This window comes from Chanodichthys erythropterus, chromosome 10 (genome assembly GCF_024489055.1).
Source record: "Chanodichthys erythropterus isolate Z2021 chromosome 10, ASM2448905v1, whole genome shotgun sequence".
Classification (NCBI taxonomy): domain Eukaryota; kingdom Metazoa; phylum Chordata; class Actinopteri; order Cypriniformes; family Xenocyprididae; genus Chanodichthys; species Chanodichthys erythropterus.
Window position 1 is genome coordinate 53,236,171 of NC_090230.1, and position 21,755 is coordinate 53,257,925.

At 35.9% G+C, this 21,755-nt stretch overlaps 2 protein-coding genes across 2 annotated transcripts; both read right to left on the reverse strand.

Moving 5' to 3' along the window:
- Positions 1-77: 77 nt before the first annotated feature.
- Positions 78-5,088, reverse strand: mcidas (multiciliate differentiation and DNA synthesis associated cell cycle protein). The gene is made up of 5 exons (XM_067397155.1): positions 5,050-5,088; positions 4,899-4,959; positions 4,631-4,692; positions 2,622-2,732; positions 78-1,691 (listed from the first exon to the last, which is right to left on the reverse strand). Exons 1-5 carry the CDS (start codon positions 5,086-5,088, stop codon positions 1,062-1,064), a joined length of 903 nt encoding a protein of 300 aa, XP_067253256.1. The 3' UTR covers positions 78-1,061.
- Positions 4,984-21,467, reverse strand: dhx29 (DEAH (Asp-Glu-Ala-His) box polypeptide 29). The gene is made up of 27 exons (XM_067398162.1): positions 21,179-21,467; positions 20,828-20,898; positions 20,136-20,249; positions 19,907-20,036; positions 19,663-19,805; positions 18,327-18,470; positions 18,122-18,248; positions 17,860-18,015; positions 16,990-17,158; positions 16,784-16,904; positions 16,093-16,695; positions 14,943-15,086; positions 14,685-14,861; positions 14,397-14,537; positions 14,030-14,174; positions 13,719-13,839; positions 13,211-13,295; positions 12,543-12,631; positions 12,332-12,460; positions 11,517-11,592; positions 10,858-11,082; positions 10,488-10,624; positions 10,314-10,404; positions 8,138-8,455; positions 6,760-6,891; positions 6,491-6,587; positions 4,984-6,352 (listed from the first exon to the last, which is right to left on the reverse strand). The coding sequence occupies exons 1-27, from the start codon at positions 21,339-21,341 to the stop codon at positions 6,297-6,299; spliced, it is 4,104 nt and encodes a 1,367-aa protein (XP_067254263.1). The 5' UTR covers positions 21,342-21,467; the 3' UTR covers positions 4,984-6,296.
- Between the last annotated feature and the right edge of the window lie 288 nt (positions 21,468-21,755).

Below are 21,755 nucleotides of genomic sequence, written 5' to 3' on the forward strand. Positions count from 1 at the left end.
TGAGTCATAAATAGAAACATTTCCAAGATGGCTGCCGAGTGAACAATCTTGAGTGTTGAACCAGTCGACATTTTGTTATCCCACAAGGCTACGGGAGCCAAGGAGCCAAAGGTTTGAAAAGTTGAACCGTGAGTGCTGTACCTGTAGGTACCAAGGAAGTCCTTGTGGTTAAATTGTTTTTGCTAATACTAAATAATTTCCAAGTAAAATTCTGATGACGGATATAGTGTGTCTGTGAGTGTATACATACTACGAATTACCAGCATACACTCTTTAAGTCGGCATAAAACAGAAGTTGAAGTAGTCTTTTCTTCCCTCTTGTGACATATATATCCAAGTGAAACTGGATCTTGAACAAGAAAAAAATGTAGGATGGGTCTTTTTTCATTTTGTTCATCAGGAATTGAAAGCTTCTAAAAGGGGTTTGCATAGCGATGCAATAGAAGAACCATTTTTCATTCCCCAAAGAACCTTTTAGACAGTGTGAAGAATATTTTAATAATCTGAAGAAACTTTTTCCAATATAAAGAATCTTTGTTATGGAAAAGTTCCATGAATGTTAAAGGTTTTTTCCAATGGAACTTATAGATGTCAATAAAGAACCTTTATTCTTAAGAGTTAAGGCTGTTCACACTAAGGACGATAACTATAATGATAAAGATATAGTTGTAAAAATCATTCTAAATGTAACAGAATAGCAGAGTCCACACCACAACTGTAAGGATAACAGCACAAAGGAACAATATTGTTGTAATCATTTTCAGAAATTGTTGAATGAATCCATCCTGCTTTAAAGAGCTTGAGCATTTAAAGCGGCAGAAGACAAAACTGCAGCGCACACTTACAATAAACAACGATATTGTCTGTTGGTGTGGATGCTAATATAGTCATCGTTATAGTTATCATTCTTGGTGTGAACGGGCCTTAGGGTTGACCAATGGCTGAGAAGATCTTCATAGAATTCAGTACATACTATGAAGGTATGGGAATTCAGAAGCAGCCTTGCTCAAATAAGGTCTGGCTGGTGTAAACATAGAATACACTTTGAATCATACATCTGTTCAGTGCTCTTTAGGAACCCAGAGGAACCGACAAGATCCACTTGGTGTGTGAGAGGTGAATGCCTTTCCATGTGGGAAAACCTTTGTCTTTACTGTACTGTGGTCTCTGATTGCGGTCTTGAAGCACACAACTTTCCCATCATCACTGTTCATGTTCAGATCAGACTTGATGGATGGGGTTTCCGTAACCACCAGAAGTCCATGGAAAGCTCCAAATATGTTCTTCCTCTGTGCGATCAGCCTTTCAGAGGACATCTCTAGGCTTTGATTCTGAGTCAGCGTTGAATCTTCTATTAGTTGTTGAGGAGTCTGTTCATCCTGGTCCAGCTGGGCCTTCAGATGCTCCAAGTCTACCTGTACAAGTTCATTATCAAGCCTGAGCCGCTTGGAACGTGACGGACAGTCCTCGGCATCTTCACAGAGAAGCTCATTCCAGCTGGACCACAGCTGCCGCTTGACCCCTGATGTTGGGCTTTGTGTGTCAGCAGTGGTGGAGTTAGTTAAAGCTGTGGAAGATGGATCCGAAGGCTCTTCCTGTGTCAGCAGAGAGATCCAGCAGTGTTCAGAAGAATGGTCCTCTGTTGGACTCACTGAGATACAGTGTGAGACTAAGTCTCTCTGGAACGAAGCCTAGTATACAGGAAGTGGAATTGACAAACGGTCATTTGTCGGAGTGACAATGAGAGTGTGGAGGTTAAGGTGATAGAACATGTTGCTGGATCAACATCTTTGTTACAACACCTTGTTACACCATTCTTATTCACCTATCATTTCCCTCTGATTTAAGGTATAAATTATGGGTAGGGATAGGGTTAGGACTATGTTTTTGGACAGGAATGTTGTTCCTGTAGATTTTGATCCAGGAACATGACTTGGCAAAATCAAAGTGACCCAGTTTGGAGGTCTTACTGCTCTCTGGCTGTTAAACTTTCTCAGATGTGTGTTTAATTTAATATAACAGTATATAAAATAGATACCTGCAGTCCTGCCTTCTGATTGGTCAAGTCAGCATTTTTGTTACTGTGCTAAAATCAAAAAATATTTTCACATTTATAATGCAAAACAATTCCCATATATATATTTCATTCATTATCATTCAAATATTTTTGAATATCAATATCAAATGAACTGTGAAAAATATGAAAAAAAAAACATTTATCAGGGTTCCCATGATTAAATGTCAACATGAATTCCCATTTACAGTGCATTTTACTTCCAAATCTGATGGTGAAACAGGATATTAAATTAGAAAATGGTTGGGCAGGACCTGATTTTATCAGTCAGGAGTTGATTGGATGGTGAGAAGTGGATGTTACATACTATAATGGAGCAAAGACAAACATTTTTTTCTTTGGAATAACAGTTGAAGTGTTCACAATAAGACCAGGGTTGTGCAGTAAGAAGGTAAATAACTTTATGTTGACTTCAAAATTGTGACTTGAAGGCCTGTAATTTTTTTTTTTTGCTATGAGATTGCTCTTCATGGATGGACGAGTGATTATTCACAATCATAAGTAACGTTCACTAAATTATTTTCTGGGGGCGAAAAAAATGCTTTACATCTAGTAATGTAGTGTAATGCTCAGTCTGTTTAGCCAGATTTCTCAGCTGGGCATTCACCACCTTCAGGGCAGATATTTCCTCTTGCTTTCTCCTGAGAGTGGCATGAAGCTGTGGAGAGAGACACATGATTATTACTCAGTAATACAATTAGTGAAGTATGTGAGCACTGGTATGGAGACATCAGAGATGTGGTTCATCTAGTCAAACATGTGGTCTCAGAACACCACGCACAGAATGAGCTCATTCAGAGTTATTCAGTTTGCATACCTGAACAAGTGAGAAATCATTGTCCAAGGGAAGGAATTGAATGTATCGGACGACATGCCACAGAATCTGAATAGATTGCCCAGTTATTTGAATTACAAATATAAGGATGCAGACAAATTGTGGCCTGAATGACTTTTGCATTGACAAGATAATTATGAGTCACTAACACACAAAATAGAGAAGTGATCTTCAGTTATGTCACACAGGACATTTTTCTTGTGGAAAACAGCAGCTGCAGTGTGTGAATATTTTTTCATGACTCTGCTGTTTGCCGGTTCTCTAAAACATTTTGAAGTCATTTAATCCCATGGGTTACTGTTTTTGTGCGGCTGAAATTTATTGAAGGGTCAAAAAGGTGTTTTTTACACGACTAAAGCTATTTAATTCCAGTTTGGTCCTCAGACAAATTATGTCTGTTTTGTTGCAGTAAGTGAAAGAAAGTACAATTTAAAAGAAATATACATTTATTCATTTCTGTTTTCCAAACAACTGTCTGGAAGTAAAAAAAAAAATACGAACCCACTTTATATTAAGTGGCCTTAACTACTGTGTACTTACATTTAAAATAATCATTTGATACAATGCACTTTTTACTTTAAAAACACCTGCATGTAATTACATTTATAATTACACTGTTGACCCATCCCTTACACCTTACCCCTACCCTTAAACCTACCCATACCACCAAAGCTTTCCCTAACCTTACCCGTACCAGCAAAAAGTGTTTTGCAATTCAATATGAACTCAATAAGTACATTGTACTTAGTTTTTGATGTAAGTACATAGTAGTTAAGGCCACTTAATATAAAGTGGGACCAAAAATACTTTGTTACTTTAGTGTTTGCAACTTTGGAAATTAGTTGGGTTTGAGACATAAAGCATACTTTCATAACTCTGACCAAGAATAAACCACAAAAGCTTGTTTAGAAAAGGCAAGCAGTTTCAGTTTCAAACGTTTCTTTGGTCAACTCAAGGAGTGAAATACAGTACATGTAGTAACTTCAGTCAGGGGCATTTGTGACTACTTAAAAAAAGAGAAACATCTCAAATCTGTTCATTTACATTTATCACATATCTTGGATTAAAGATCAGATCATGGCCCTAATCAACCTCCGGGTGGACTGGTATCATGGTTTGGATTTGATTTTTTTTTTTTTTTTTTTTTTGTGAAATACTGGATAAATAAATAAATAAATAAATAGCTTCTGAATTAAATTTAATATGGTTTGTGTGAACACACACTACTGTGAATGTGTTCACAGTGTGTGTGTGCACTAGGATGGGTGAAATGCAGAGCACAAATTCAGAGTATGTTACACTATTTTTGGTCAAACGTCGTGTCACTTTTACTTTCACTTCATAATATAACATAATGAGCAATTTACAAGCAATTTTTAAAAGGCTGGTCATTCTTGACCGGGAACATCAAAGGTGTAACAGGGTTTTCAACACGGCATAAGGGTTTAAATTAATGGCATTGCTGATGTTTAAACTCCTCCAAATTAGAGATGGATCCCTGATTTCAACACTATAGCCTAATACATTTATGATAGAGGGGAAATTAAAAAGTTTGGGTGGGGGACAAGACCAAAACAGAGAAATTCTGGCGAATTTAATTAGACACATAATAAGACAGGTAATAACTAAAGAAACACAAAAAGTTTATAGTTTATAATAAAAAGTTTAAAGCAGTTAGAAGATTATGCAGAGATGTTATTGTTAAAGCTGCACTCTCTCACCAGCTCTAGAGAGAGATCTGTTTGCTCTGACACTTCATGTGGGACAGATGACTGACACTCCCCTGTGGTAAGAGTGAGATAAAAAAAAAAAAAAAAATAAAATATATATATTATATATATAATTTTTATTTTTTTTTTTTACAAAAAACTGAAAACAATAATATTTGTAGCCTAATAAAAGTAATTAAAACACAATGGTGTTTAACTTCTTAATTGTATATCCAACTTCTTTGTCATTTTCTCATGTCTAAAATAAACCACATCTCACCTGTGGCAAAGTCCAACAGATCTTCATTAGGTGACTGGATGTCTGGGCTCGCTGCATTATCCTGCTAATGAAATGTATGTTTAATGTCATAAAATGACATGCAAATTCTTAAGCCTTTTACATTTATTGTAGGCTACTATAATAACACTACCATAAAATACGACAGCTGAGTGCAGAAGCAGGTCTGCATGGTGAAGTGATGCGAGTGAGCACGTGTGAAGAGACCTGGACTAACATCATCACAGCGGGAGCGGCGACCGTTGTCGTCAGGTGCGTGTGTAGCGACGCGTGCCTGGACTCCGCGCGCTTCAGAGCGCCGTTCATTTCAGCGGCAACCGAAGCTCCGCCCATTTCATACGCTGCTGTGTCCGTTGGAAATCCGACCTTCACACCAGGACTAATAACTCATAAGTAGTCTATAGCTGTTTTTGTTTAGAAAATAACTAAGCCTCTAAATAGTCCTACTGTCCAAAATGTTCTCAACAGTTACCAACTGTCTACTTTATATCACCTAGCCTTCCTTTTTTTGCTGAAATTATCTAATAGTTATTTGCCAAGGCAACATTTTTTTTAAGTCTAACTTTTTCACCTAATGTTTTATTTTATTTTAAGCTTCATTTCAATTACCAAAAATGATTTTTAGTAGCTTTAGTTAACAATAACAACACTGAGAGAGGCCTATTTCTATTCTATCAGTGGGAAACGCTGAGCACGGAGTAATGTGGTTCAAGATCTACAAGAAGACTCATTTCCCTGCTGGAAAGAACCGTGTGTTGTTGATGGGTTTGTCAGGAAATATGCTAATGTAATTATTATTCATTTTTATAGGCTTTTAAAGCAGACGGATGTTCATTTGGAGCCAGAAAGCATGTTACTCAATTTCAACTTAAAAAGGCCTAAGTAACAGATTTTCATACTGAGAGATAATGCTTTTTTGTGGTCCTTATTTCTTCTGAAGAATATTTTATTTGTGAAAGATTCCATCCTCCACGTCCACTGTGTCAGTGAAATTACCCAAGTTAACCTTTAATGTGTATTATTTTTGTATGATAAGATAACTACGGTCAGACTTGTGATATGAATCTTATCCAGTTCTATAATTTAAATGTTTACGTTTACAAGACCATAATTTTATATTGCATTCACATCTATCAATAACAAAACAATTACATTATCACCACAAGACTGTTCGTCTGCATTCCTACTGTCTTACAGTAAAAACACAACCCTGTCAGTCTATTATTATGGTAATGTTTTTTTTGAAGAATACCACAATGTTTTTGTCTTAAAATATTTTTATCATGGTTTGGCAATATAATTTACAGTCTCACCCCTCAGTGAGGTTTGTCAACATTTAATTTATAGTCAATTCATGATTGAATACAAACAGGCACTTCCTCAGAGCATGTTTTCTGACTTGATCAGTTCTGTGATGATCTGTATGGTCTTCTCATCTGAAGAGGATAAAAATGAAAGACGGCGTTACGTGTGCGTTCACAACACAAAGGCTGTTCGAAAAGGTGTGCGTATAAATATACTGACTGACTATAAATATAATGATGATTGATTAAATAACCAGTTTTTAAAGTTACCTTCCAAATTCATTCTAGGATTGGCCAATTTCCTCTCCAGGAGGGAGTCCATCAGCTTGCGAAGGTGTTTGAATATCACACCAATTCTGACTGGAGCCTGATCGGAATTGAAGACAAAGTAAACTGAGAAAACAGTCATCTCACAGTTTGACAAACCAATTTCTGATACCTCAGTGCTCCTGCCAATGACGTGATCAATGCAAAGCAGGTAAGCAATCAAGCATGGATAACCACTGAAACAGGACACGCATACAAAAAATTTCCCTGACCTGGAAGTTGATCCATCCATCCAGAGAGATGAGTCTCTCCCTGTGATGCACGTCAATATCACCTCCAAACAGCAGCATTGATAAAGGAGAGATCAACGTAGTGTCTCTTAGAAACACCTTAGAGTATTTCACCTGCAGGCAAAATGAGAAAACACTACAGTGGGTCAAATCACAAACGTACGAATAATAAGAGAGTCAATGACACATAAAAGTGTCCATTTATAATAAAAAGTCATTTATAAAGAAAGGAAAAACAGGTGTCAAGCTCTTAGAAATGTACTATCTGGATTTATGTTGGTTTCATTTGGTTTTGAAAAAACTTAAGAATCTCAATTTTTATTTCCAATATTTTTTAAAATAACATTTATTACAAATATAAGTTATTAAACCCATAAATAACATTTATCTTTATTTTATAACATCTTGTTATAAAAAAGTCAAATTTTCTGATATTTGATGAGCCTTATTGACCTTGACACAGTCATGAGAGTCTGCAAGGATCCTCATTATATGATTTCCTGTTTTTTTTTTTTTTTCAGCATGTTGGTCACACCACATGATTTTGAGGACGTTTTTGCAAAAATTAATAAGCTATTTGATTAAAATAACATACACATAACACACAAATTCGTCAAAATGATTAAAATGAATTTTAAGACAAATTAAAAAAATGTCCATCATAGAAGAGATGTATTCAAGTCTACTTATGACTATCGTTCAAAATGTTGGGGTCAGTAAAATTTATTTGAATTGGTCAAAAGTGACAGTAAAGACATACAGTGTTACAAAAGATTTATATATTTCAAATAAAGGCTGTTCTGTTGAACTTATTCATCCAAAAATCCTGAAAAAAAGTAACAGTTTCCACAAAAATATTAAGCATATTAACTGTTTTCAGCTGATAATAATAAGAAATGTTTCATGAGCATCAAATCAGCATATTAGAATGATTTCTGAAGGATCATGTGACACTGAAGACTGGAGTAATGATGCTGAAAATTCAGCTTTGATCACAATAAAAGAAAATATATTACAATATAAAGCTGTTCGTTTAAATTGTAATAATATTTCGCAATATTACAGGTTTTTTACAGTATTTTTGATTAAATAAAAAGCAAAAGAGACTTCTTTCAAAAACTGTCCCCATACTTATGAACAGTATTATATGAAGTGCATTTTTAATGCTTTTTTAATAAATAAATAGATTGACCAAAAAGAGCACATCATTGACCCATCTCTGTAGCACAAATTGTGCAAGATGAATCAGAAGTGTAGTATTGTAGTTTAGAGGTTTGTTCACATTAGTTAAACAAGCAAAAGTAATAGTCACAGTTAAAAGTAAATGTCACAGTTATATATTAAAGCTAGCCCAACACACCTTTTCCTGGAAGAGAAGCCAACCGTGGGTCTGTAGGAAGCGATTGACGGAGGAGGGGTGAACATGGGCCTTCCCCTGAGCCGTCTCAACCACACACGCCACCCGATCCTGAACGTCCACAGAGGGAGTGCAGAGGATACGGCCCACGCTGTCATACAGACCGGCCGTCAGCACGGCATTGAGAACAGAGATGTCCTGCTTGGTGAGCGCGCCGAGGACTTTCAGTTCAGAGCAGGGGTGAGAGCGAGGCGTCCGACTGGGCTTGGAGGCTGTGAAACCGGCCTGCTCCACCATCCTAATGAGCTCCTGCTTCACATCCTAAGAAGGAAGTTAAATACAAAATATTTATAAGTCAGATTAAAGTATTGCCTTCAGTTCAATACACCACAATTTCTGAATTTCTAAACTCATTCAATACATTTTCAATTTTCAAATTTTTTTGACTGATAAGTTGTAGTAACTATCTGGATACTCAGGAAAAGACACATTTTTGTTTTAATATTATTAGTATTTGAAAAACATTTCACAACAAGTCAAAACCAGTGTGGTGTACCCAACATGCAAGAAGCCAATATGTTATGTACAGAATACCACAAAATAGGAATTAATAATCACAGACAGGGACCCCTGTAAACCCTTATTCTGGTTCTCAACTGGACTAACTTCATTATATTCATGATTCAAAACTTTTGATATAATGATATAAAAATACTTTTTAAAGCTTGTTTACACAACTACAATGCTAAATATAAATGTTCTAAAAATCATTCTAAAGGCCTGATGACTATAAAGATAACTATAATGATGACTATATTAGCATCCACACCAGTAGACTATATCATTCTGTTCATTCTAAGCACACTGCAGTTTTGTCATTTATCGTTTTAAGTGCTCGAGCTCTTTAAAGCAGGATGGATTCTGATTGGCTGTCAAGTATTGGCTCAGTATTGGATGCCTCCTGCGTGGACACATGCGTCGTGCTGCTCACGTAAACAGCCTCGGCCAATACTGAGCTGGCGTTTGGACATAAACACAGAAGCTTTGCACTGCATCAACTGTCACATGGACTATTTTAACAATCCCTTTACTACTTCTCTGAACCTTGAATGACAGTAATTAGGTTGCTTTCTATGGGGGATAAAAAACCTTGGATTTCATCAAAATATCTCGATTTGTGCTCCTAAGATGAACAAAGGTCTTACAGCTTGGAACGACATGATAAATGATAAATAAATGACAGATATTTTTGGGTGAACTAACCCTTTAGACCGTTGGTGAGGACACTAATATAGTTATCAACATAGGAATCTTTAAAGTTATCGTTCTTGGTGTGAACAGGCCTTTACCCTGGAAAAATGTGCTTGAAAACCTTTTTGGAAATGTACATTCAAGTTTTAAGGAAATTTGTTACTTTTCACGTGATGGATAAATGTTATTTTTAACTAAAACCAATTTTTTTTTTTTTTTTTATTAAAACAAACCTGACATAAAATATAAATATTAGATTAGAAATGTAAATAAATATGTTTATATTTAAGTACTAAATACCTAAATGAATTCAAAATAAATTAAAGCTATATAGAAATGTTGGTAACACTTTACAATAAGGTATTCATTGTTAGTTCATGTCAGCTCAAATACAGTACTATGTAATAATGTATTAGTAAATGGTGAAATTAACCTTAACTAAGATTAATAAATGCTTCAGAAGTATTTTTCATTGTTAGTTCATGTTAAATATTGCAGTTAACTAATATTAAAAAATGGAACTTTATTGTAAAGTGTTACCAAAGGACTAATAAAAATGACAAAAACAGGTAGCAAAATTACTAAAACTTCATAAATTAAATTAAAAAATTTAATTAAATATAAAATAAAAGCTAATTCAAAACATAAAATAAATAAATTTGTATGAACAAAATGTATGAAACCAACAAGAATGCAAAGAATACATTTTTAAAATCATGGCCCTTGTGTTTTAAACTAGATTTACAAATAATTCTCCTTATCATCTTGGACACGCTTTTTTATACCTTAAAAGAAACATTTCAAATTCTATTTGCACACACGTAGATCGACCAACAAAAGTTCTAGCAGATCAGACACACATTTGTTAGTTTATCAGGACTCTGCAAATGAATCAGTAAGTGTGTTAGGAGCTGTAAGAGGACGTCACCTCAATCGTCATTAGGGCAGTGCGATTCAGGAAGTGTCTCCTGCAATAGGCCATCTCTGCACGAGTTCCCTCGCTCCGCGAACTCTTCCAGCTGTGAATAAAACAGTAACTTCATTACAATGATTTCACTTCCTTTGTCTGTGAAGTTCTTTTTTGTTGAACACTTGTGATTACCCAAGGTAAGCATTGAAGATGGTCATGTGATCTGAATTTGCAACTGCTAGAGCAGATTTAGCCAGGTTTGCCTCCTCCTTCCTGCTCATAGGAATAGCAAATGGGGACTTTTCAGACATGGCTGCAGCAATGGTGGCCTGAAAAACAAACAGACAAAAAGGTTTATTAAGTTATATTATGAATTTCTCAGTGTTGTTTTGGACCCCATTGACTTTCCTTTTATGGATAAAAAGAGTTAAAGCACACTTCAAAAATGTTCTTTTGTGTTCCACAAAAGAAAGATAGACATGAGGGTGAGTAAATTATGAAATAATTTTCTTTCTTTCTTTTTTCTTTGTTAGGAATTAATAACATGCTGAAAAAAACTCACAATGGGTTCAAGGCAGCCAAAAATGGCACCGAAGATAAGCATTTTGCCAATCTTGACATTGACTGGAAGGGCAGCCAAGTGATGACCAAGCGGTGTTAGGGTGTGGCTATCTTGCTGACAGGCGCTGATCTTCCTTAGCAGGCTGACAGCATTACACACGGCCTGTGGCTGAGGCGCATCGAGAGCACGACACAGGAAATCCTCTGGAGAGCCATATTCACACTTCTGTTCACACATAGGGGGTGACAGAAGTCAGCGTTGTTCAAGGAAAAAGCTACTTTATGCTTTCAAAGAGTCAGTGGTTAGTAAGACTTTGTTTTGAAAGAAATTAATAGTTAAAATGCATCACGGTTTCCACAAAAAATATTGAGCAGCACAACGGAGCAGCATTCAAATGCAAATCAGCATTTTAGAATGATTTGAATTTGAGTAATGATGCTGAAAATTCAGCTTTGATCACAGGAATAAATTACATTTAAAATATATTCCAAATAAGAAAAGTTATTTTAGATTGTAATAATATTTCACAATATTGCACTTTTACTGTATTTTTGAGTAAATAAATGCAGCCTTGGCAAGCTTAAAAAAATGTTTCTTTCAAAAACATTAAAATATCTTACTGACAACAAACTTTTGAAAGAGAAAAACATGGTACTTAACATAATATGAAGGCAAAGCTCCTCCAAAGGCACTCTGAGAATTTCTGGGATGGAGTAGTCAATGAAGCTCTCAAATCTGTTGTGGGAAAAACAAAAACATGAGAAATGACAAGCAAGTAAGAAAGCATATAAATTGTACATATATATAAAATGTGTATAAAAATAAGAAAATAGAGATCTATCCATTTTATAATATTGGTTTTACTGTTTTGCGTCTTTTGTTTCAAGTATTAAATAATGTGAAGCTGTTTTTTGCACTCTTTTAGGTTTGTCCATCAAATAATAAAAAAAACATCTAATTATTTTCAGCAGTAAATTGTGATATAAATTTACTTCTTATGCAATAAAATAAAAATTCCCCCTAAAATATATTTAATATTGCCAACCAAAACAGGTAACTGAGAGGTTAGTACTGTATGTGCCACAATCTTTAAAGTCACTATGAAATTAAAATGGACTATTCCTGTTTTTATGTAATATTGCTGTATTTATTATAACAGATTTATCCATGCACATCATGTGCCCTCGTAATCTTGAATCAAAATAACTTCCCCTCCCTCTTGCAGCATCTCTTCTCTTCTCTGATGACATGTTTACTGGCGTGAGGGTGGGGCAACCTGTCACTCACATGAGATCCACCAATAGCAAACCACAACCATCCAAATATCCATTCAATTCTCCATGGACAATATCAAGCTCCACCCTACATTTTGTCTTGTTGAAGAAGCCATTTCACTCAGATATACTGTATGTCACAATAGAGAAGAAAAGACTATCCCAACTTTAAAATTTAAAACACCTCAGAGGTGTTGTACCTGAATTTGGGATAAAGGCGGAAACAGAAGCCCTCTCGAACACGTCCTGCCCGTCCCTGCCTCTGGAGGGCGCTGGCTTTACTCACAAACGTCTCCACCAGAGAGCTCATCTGGCTGCTTTCATGATACCTGAAACAAGAAACAGAAAACAACCGTTAACATTCAAAACCATTCGATCATAGACTATCAGATATTTTCTGCCCTGCCTCACCGATTTTCTTTTGTTTTTCCTGTGTCAATGACAAAGACCACATCAGGAATGGTGACGCCAGTCTCAGCGATGTTTGTGGACAGAACAATCTTAAAGAGAAATGAAGATGTGAGAGTGCTGCATATATACGATGTACTGTAAAAATTGTAATTCAAAGTTTTCAGTCACATGATCGGCATGGAGACCTGGAGGGCAAAACATCCATAGAGCTACAGCACAGGCCAGTTAATTTTCCAGAAGAAGAAGAAAAAAATGTTTTGGGCACTTGTGATCCATATACAGCAACTGCTGCAGTATTTCAATCACTAAAAACAGTGAGACATTCTAGCGAGACAAAGTGCCTTAATGTACTAAAACAGTGATATTAAAATATCAATTTCAGTATACAATGCTTAATGCTAAATGGTCGTTATCTTTATAATGGTTTTCTTTGCAAAAGCCTTAATAAGAAACTGCACATTGTGTTTATATTCTGGGTTCATCTGCTTGCCTGGCTTTATGTGGTATGCATCATCAATAATGTGTATATTGAATTTGGTGGTCTTACTACATTAGTACAAACCTGGTAAAAATAACTGGCAGGCTGTTTTGCCCTCCAGGTGGGCGTTCTTACAAATGTGTGACGTTTTTTGAAAACTATGCATGCAATTTGCTATTCTGAACAGTACCTTTCTCACTCCAGCAGGGGGCACTGTAAATGCAGAAGACTGGTCCTGGGATGACAGTGTGGAGTGGAGAGCGACTAGCTTGTATCTAGATGTAAAATAGAAATAATAATAAATAATAATAATACCATTTGATGATAGTAATCAATCTTTGAAATGCCACCTACAGAATTTGTATTTAATTAATATTCATTGTATTTAATAAATTAAATTACTTGTTATGGAGCATGGCAGAAGAATTTATTTCCTTTAAAATCTACTGCAAGGTCCTTATATCAGCATATTAGAATGATTTCTGAAGAATCATGTGACACTGAAAGAACATTATTGTAATGATGCTGAAAATTCAGCTTTGATGACGCAAGAATAAATTACATTTTAAAATACACATCCCAGTCTGTCAGTAACCGTCTGCAACGATTTCTGTCCCTCAAAACTTTTTTGGTTCATGTCAAATTTTGACTAAAATCACAAAAATTGTAAGTGTGAGTCAAATTTAGACTGTAGTTACCTGTTCTTTGAGCTGAATCTCTTGTCTGTGGTCAGTAGATCATGCAGCTGTTGAATATGAGCCAGGCCTGGGAGGAAGACTAGAACCGCACCGTCCACATCACGAAACTGAGGTGATTTATCTTAGGAAAAGAACCAGAGGTACTCCATTTATTCATAAAAACATTAATGAGTCAATTTGTACAGTGTTTGAGGAAAGTGTTGCTTCCATTAGCAAACACTACTATGATAAAGTATACATCCTAATGAGGTAAATGTTCAGTCACTATAACTGCTGACTCTGTGCATACAGTATATGTGTTGTTATTTTACCCAGGTATGCCAGCAGGTCTAATATCAGATCCATATTTATCTTGCTGGGGTTCATGTACTGCAGGACGTGTCGTGTCCGGCTGCTGAAGTGATCCAGCTCAGGGCCCAGATCCCAACCTGAACCAGAGTCCCTCACAATCAGCTCCTGAACAGAATACAAGAACAAACATTTACAAAACAATATATGCCTGCAATGTTTAGAGCAAAACACGGTCATGCACCATTCAGGATTGAGGAAAGAATGCCTGTTAAATTCCAATTCAATTCCTCAGTATTTAGGATGGATAGTATGTGAATTGGGACACAGCATAAATCTTGGACTAATGAAAGTCTTTTGTTGAAACAGAAAAGTGGATTTCTGTGTCACCTGGTGCTGAATAGTCTTCCCTCCTTTCTGTGTGATGCTGATGTTGATCTCATCATCTTCCTCCACATACTTCTGACAGTACTCCGAGTCCTGCTCCAGCACATAACCCGTCTCCTCCACGATATCCTCCAGGTGAAACACCTATCAAAACAGTTCTTTATGATGTTTTTCTTATTTATTTTGGTTTGTGTTTATAACAAAATAAATGAAGCATACACAAGAATTATCAAAATACTGATGTTATGTAAATATATTTGTTAATATTTATTTAGGTGTATATAATCTTGCCTCCACAGGGAAAGTTCTGCCGGGTATGGTGACCACAGGACAGCGGTTGAAGTAGTTGGCAAACTTCTGACAGTCGACTGTAGCGCTCATCAAGATCAAATGCAGATCTGTGCGCTTATGCACCACTTCTTTTAGTATGGTGAGAAGGAAATCTGACTGTACGCTTCGCTCGTGAACCTAAAATATTGAGACATAATTTTTGGGTTATATGGTCCAGCCCTAAGTGTGGGTATATCCATAGATATATGCGAGCATGACCTCGTCCACGATGATGTGAGTGAGGGAGCTGAGGAGCTGGTCCTGCTGTAGTTTGCGCAGCAGAACTCCAGTGGTGCAGTACAGCAGTCGTGTGGCGTCACTAGAGCGGTTCTCCATCCGGATCTGGTATCCACACAGTGAGTTCTGTAATGCAAATATTCCATGATACTGTTACTATGGTGTCTCTGCCGTCGACTACCATTACGACACCTTTACTGGAGATCTTTGGACTTATTTTACACATTTTGCAAGTCTCAACTTCTTGAATATGGGTTTAAAAATCTTGTATACCATTTTTAGGAAAAGTATCAATTTAACTCTAAAAATGTCATGTGGTGTTTTCTTACACTCTGAATACACGCGAGTGTATCTTAATCATGTTTTCAAAAAAATTAAATATTTTTCAAAGTAATGTAAATGTGTTTATTTTTCTAAATATCATGAACTATTAAGTTTTTGGGGAGTCGCACCACCAAAAAAGACAAATTACCTGATATTTTTAAAGACTAATCGACCTTGACACAGTTATGTGGCTCGGCAGGGGTCCTTCTGTTATGATATTTCCTGTTTAATGTTTTTTGTTGTTGTTGGTTGCACCACATGACTTAATTTTTTATAAATGATTTTTTTCCCCAAACATTATGAATTATTCATTTAAAAATATGTTTTTGGGGAGTGGCTTCACATGACAATTTTTTTTTTTTTTTTTCCCTGTTGGTTGTACCACATGACTTAAATTGGGCAGACAAATGTTTTTTAAAATATTAATTTTATAAACATTAATTGAACAGTTTTATATTTTATATAAAAAATAAGAAATAATAAAAAGAATTATGCCAAAATACTTGATAAAGTTTTATTTTCAAGATTTTCCTTCTCCCCATGCCCTAAAAAGATATAAAAATGAATTTTAATTCAGAAATTAAAAACATGCAAATAAGAGGTGTATTCAAGTCATTGAACTGTATGTTTAAATATACTTCTGAATAAATTAATTTTAAAAAATTAACGTCATTACTGACCCATATGATAAAATGTACACTTATCAACTTATTCTTAATTAGTGTTAATATCTATATTATTTACACTGAGTTAAACAGTAGTTTATAATTTTTACACAGTTTTAAAAAGCATATTCCTGAGATCTAACCTTGCCTCCTGGTCCATCCTCACTCCCCAGCTCCTGTGACACCCTGCTGGCCAGACTTGTGGCTGAAATTCTTCTGGGTTGCGTCACCACCACATTGCACGGCTGCGCGGTCTCCCCAGCAGCCAGGAGCTCTTCCAGGATGAACTGAGGGATCTGTGTGCTCTTCCCACTTCCCGTTTCCCCCGCAATCACCAGCACGCGGTGGCGCCGTAGAGCCTCTAGCACCTTCTCACGGTGCTGGAAAACGGGCAGCTGCTCCCTCTCAGCCAGCAGCCTATGTGCCACAGGAGAGCCTCGCAGTTTGAGGAACAGCCTCCGGGACGCCTCCTCCATCATGAGTCCTCCTCCCCGCTTGGGCTCGTGGTCCTCCTGCATGTCCAGGTTCTCCCAGGAGTCTTCTGGTTCTGCGTCCTGGAGACTTTCTTGCGGCTCGGCCTGCATTTGGAGGGTTTGCTGCTGTTTGAGGCGAGTGAGCAGACGTGCGATGAACTGGTCACGTGGTTTGTTGATGGCGGAGCGGGTTTGCTCCTCCTCTTTTTGTTCGTCATCTCGCCACTCAAGCCACACGTCACGGTAGGTGGGCGGCAGCAGCTGATGCACAGACTAATGGAGATCAAAGGACAGATGAAATGAATTAAATACATAAAACAAGCACCTATCTGCCTGATATGTGGACTGTTTCGAAACTCACCTGTCCTTTGACTAGTTTATAAAGGGCTAACGTGGCTCCTAAGTGCTGGGCCTGCATGCCGTCTTCAGTCAGGATAGTGGGACACACCTCCAAAACATCATCAGGTCTCTGAATGCGTACTCTGACATCAAGGACACATGACCAGACAGTCAAATCTGCATTCAGTACACATTCAGAATCAAAGATTCAATTTTAACACAACATACTTGCATTTCCAATATCTCCCGACTGCAACTTTCTGAAAGGAAGGTGGAGGGCTCTTCGGGAGGTTTTTCCTGCACCAATCAATCAAAAACTGTTTAGGTGACTTCCCAGTCCAGCTCCTTGATGTGTAGTCAAAGTTTCGGATGTCTTTGGGCTCCTTTTTTTTCTCAGCTAGAGCATCAACAATGACAAATCAGACTGACAAGGTTAGAATTTATAGCATAGTATAGCATTCTATAAAATAAAAAAATAAAATAATTTATAAATAAATAATAATTATGACAGCATAAAACAAAACAAAAAACAATAGCATGAAGTTAAAGTAAAAATATATAAAGTAATAAATTAAATTAAAAAATTAAACATGACAGCATAAAATAGCATGAAGTTAATATAAAAGATACAATATAGAAATAATAACAAATATAAAGTAAAATAACAATGTGTAAAACAACAAAAATAACTAAATGAAAAATAAACAGCATAAAAAACAGCATACAATAAAATAAAATGAAATAACAATATAAAGTAACAAAATATTTTTAAATATAAATAAAAACAGAACAGCATACAATAAAATATCACAAAATAAACTGAATAAAGCAATAGCATAAAAATGAAAAATAAACAGAAGAAATTGTAAAATATAAAAATAACAAATACAATAAAAGTAACAAAACAAAATCATGTAAAATACCATAAAATACCATAAACAAAAACATAAAATAACATAGCATAAAATAAAACAACATAGATTAAACACAATATATAATAACATACAATAAAATAACAACAATATAAAGTAACAACAACAACAACAAAAAATCAAACTAAATAAATATACATAAAACAAAATAAATAAATTCTCCTACTTTTTTCTGCTGGTGGTGTGTCTTCTTCCTCAAAGAGGTTGAAGTTGATTTCCTCTTTGCCATCAGTGAGTGTAACTGGCTTCTTGTCCTCTTTAGGAGTGTCTTTAACTTTGATCGCTGAATTGAACATTGGATGACACTCCAAAGACTTCATTTCTGTAAAGTAAACAAACACTACTGAGAAACAAATTCATAGTAACACTTCTTACATTCTTTACAATTAACATACGCCCTTAAAAGTAGAGAAAATGCAGGCACAGACCTTGCTGGATGACTCTGATCCGATCTTGTGCTGTCCTCTGCCCTGCTTTGTCTTTCTTGGCTTTTGATCCAGCAGCCATGTCCTTTGCATCATACAGCTGAGCGCTCAGCTGCAGGTATCTGTCATTCTGCAGGAAGAGCATGTGAATTTATGGGAAGCTGAAGGCGTAATAGTGGCATATTATGGAAACTACATTAAAACTCACAGGATCAAATTTCTCCTCCAACTCTGGGTTATAAACACTTGTGTCCTTGTGTCCTTCATCTTCTTCGCTGCTCTGATCTTCAGATTGTTCAGCGTAGCGCAGTATCCACTCCTTCATACTGCCACCACCATCTTTTATAGGAGTCTGCCATCAAATAAAATGTTTTGGTATTATTTTCTCTCAAAAAGATGAAAGCGCTCCTATTCTGCTTTTTCAGATATTAATGTTTCATGTTTGTTTGTTTATTTGTTTGCATATAGTTTAACGCCATGCCAGCTATCCCGGCTACATTCATGGCAAGAGAGAGAGAGAGAGAAAAGAGATATCGGTTTTTAAATTTTATCTTAGATAAAAATTCTAAAACTAGATCTGGTCTTCATTAAAAATATTTTCATAAGAGTCTTCACAGGTTAACAGAAACATATGGGTTAATCTGGAGTTCATGTAGTGTGTAATATTAGTGTGTAATATAGCTGTTTGTGACTATAAAACAGACTGGACCATTTGACCAATCAGATCAGTGTAGACCAATCACAACAGAGTTAGTCATCTGACAAATCAGAGCAGAGTAGACCAATCACAAATGGGCTGCGTTCAGCCCCAACAAAACGTTGCAAAAAGTTTTTTTAAACGGAAACGGTGGTGCGTTGAATCTCAAACACCGCTTCACACAGTTTCCAGGAAACATGTCGTTCAACCCGGAATCTGTAGCAAAATGTTGCGCACCGGTTTGTGCTTGAAAGTGGCCCTGGTCATCTGACCAGTCAGGGCAGAGTAGACCAATCACAATCAGAGCAGAGTAGAAAGGAGGGGTTTAGAGAGACCAAATCCTTTATCAAACCATATCAGTCACTGTGAGAAAAGAGGTGATGCTGCAATGTATTGATGGGAGAAACTAAGCTTTTTAAAGCTTTGAATCACTTAAACCAATTGCTTTGCAAAATTATTCATTGTTTCGAAACAGCACAAGCTGATGACCCCTGCTGGTCAAAACAGTGTAAATGCAACAAAAACTCAGGCCAAACATGCATAAAAACACCTTTTACAAACCTATTGCAAATGTTTTATTAAAAGTAAAATCTATCAAATGCAATTAACTAATCATTTAATAAGATTAAATATAAAATGTCAGTGTAAGATATGTTCTTTAAAGAAATTCAATGTTTTGTTTGTTTCATGGATGGCTCAGCTAAACAGGCCAATAAGAAACTATTAAATACTATTAATCCTTTTAATTATACTAATGTCTCATTGAAACATCTAAAAAAGTATAAAATTGATCAACCTTTAAAATAGCATAATAGGGAAAAATGTCATTCTTCATAAAATGACACACCTTTGCCTTAGGTTTCTCCTCCTCTTTGGGTGCTTCTTTCTTGGTCACCGGCTGTTGCTTGTCCTCTTTAGGAGGCTGGAACTTCGGGCGAGTCTTCTGTTTCTCCTCTTGCATCTTTTGGCTGAATCCCTCCGGTAGCTCATCTTTATTCATGGAAAAGCAAAAAAGCAAAACCAGGGTTTAGATTTGAGGAGCAGAACTTGGGTTTATGAAGTTTATTATAACTGCAATCTGAAGCTTTTACCATCTCTGAGATTCAGACAGAGCCAGTCGAGCGCTGAGTGCAGATCGCCTCCATACAGAATACTGCTCTTCATGGCCTCTTCGATGTGCTCCGTCTTAAACTGGAACATTTGCAAGGCCGTGTACAAATCCTGCCAAACAATATATAATAAATGGTCTTTTAAAATTCTTAGGTAATAAATAATATTCTTTATTTTTTGCAATTAAAGACAAAAAAGGAAAAGAATTACCAGCAACTTTTTGGATGTGAGTCTCCCAGATATTGGTCCTTTATCAGCATGTTCTTGCCTATAATCATTGATCAACTTGATCACCTTCTTTTCCAGTTCTGGATGGATGACAACCTTTAAGACAAGCAAAAAACAGACTGATAATATCAGTAACAGACATTGATGAGTACACTAACTTTGTAAGATTTTTTTATGCTTTTGCTCACCAGTTTAAGTGTTGCATTTCTTTGATCAGAAATACAGTAAAATCAGTAATGTTATGAAATATTATTATAAATTAAAACAACTGTTTTATAATATATTTTAAAATGTAATTCATTCCTGTGATCAAAACTGAATTTTCAGCATCATTACTCCATTCTTCAGTGTCACATGATCCTTCAGAAATCATGCTAATAGGCTGATTTGATGCTCAAGAAACATTTATGATTATTTTCAATGCTGGGCTGCTTCACATTTTTGTGGAAACCGTGACATTTTTTTCAGGATTCTTTTTAATTAATAGAAAGTTCAAATATTACTTACTGACCCAAAGTTTTGAACGGTAGTGTATATGTGGGCATTTATATGCTCAAAAGTATTCATCTGTCTGCAGAAGATGTTTATGCAGGTCAGTTGTAACAAATGTTATTTTTAGACTGGGTAGGTTTTCAGTTATCAAAGTTTGCATAAACATGAACTATATGACTTACCTTCAGGACTGATTTATCAGACACGCTTGTGTCAGTCTGCGCATTAGTGCTAAGACTGTATGTTTTAGGACCTACAAGAAAATAAAGGAACAAAAATATTAGACATTTGCAGACAAACTGTCAAGATTGTACTGGCTCTGAACATTATTTACTTAGAGCAAAAATGCAGCACTTACTGTATTACTAACTCATTTATTATAACATAACACTGTACATCTGCATTCAAACAGGTAGAAATGACATTAAATTTTGATTCATATATTGCCATATCTAATTACATACTACATACTGTTTATAAATCAAAACTCCTCACACATTACAAGTAATGCAACGTTTAAAACGAAGTCTGACCTCTGAGTTTGTTTTCCTTCGAGGCTGATTTCTCATTGTTTGGTCTCTTTTGGTGTTTTTTCCCCGTGGATTCAGATGCGTTCACAGCAGCACTGTTCCCTGCAGCAGCCGGCTGCTGCACACTCGTGGGAACTGCTGCCGACTTCTTTTTCTTCCCACCCATTGCGGAAATAATCAGTTCAAGTGTCTGTTACTGACCAGTACACAAAATGATCAACATTTCTATAAACACTAATTTTATGGCTGGAAAATGGTAAAGAAGACTGTGCTGACAGCCAGCTAAGCCAACTCTATGAGGATTTGTGAAGGCTGAAACTACAGAAGCTTCTTTCAAAATAAAAGTTCAGTGGAATCCTTTGAAAACTTTTGATTTAACTTTATGCAGATTGCATGAATTATTTATTTATTTATTTATTTATTTATTTATTTATTTATTTATTTATTTATTTATTTATTTATTTATTTATTTATTTATTTATTTATTTATTCGGGTTTGGGCCTTTATAGGTCCTAAGAGAGAGGTAAAAACAGGACAAAATTCTTAATTCAAGAGGAAAGTAGATTACACATTTTAGAG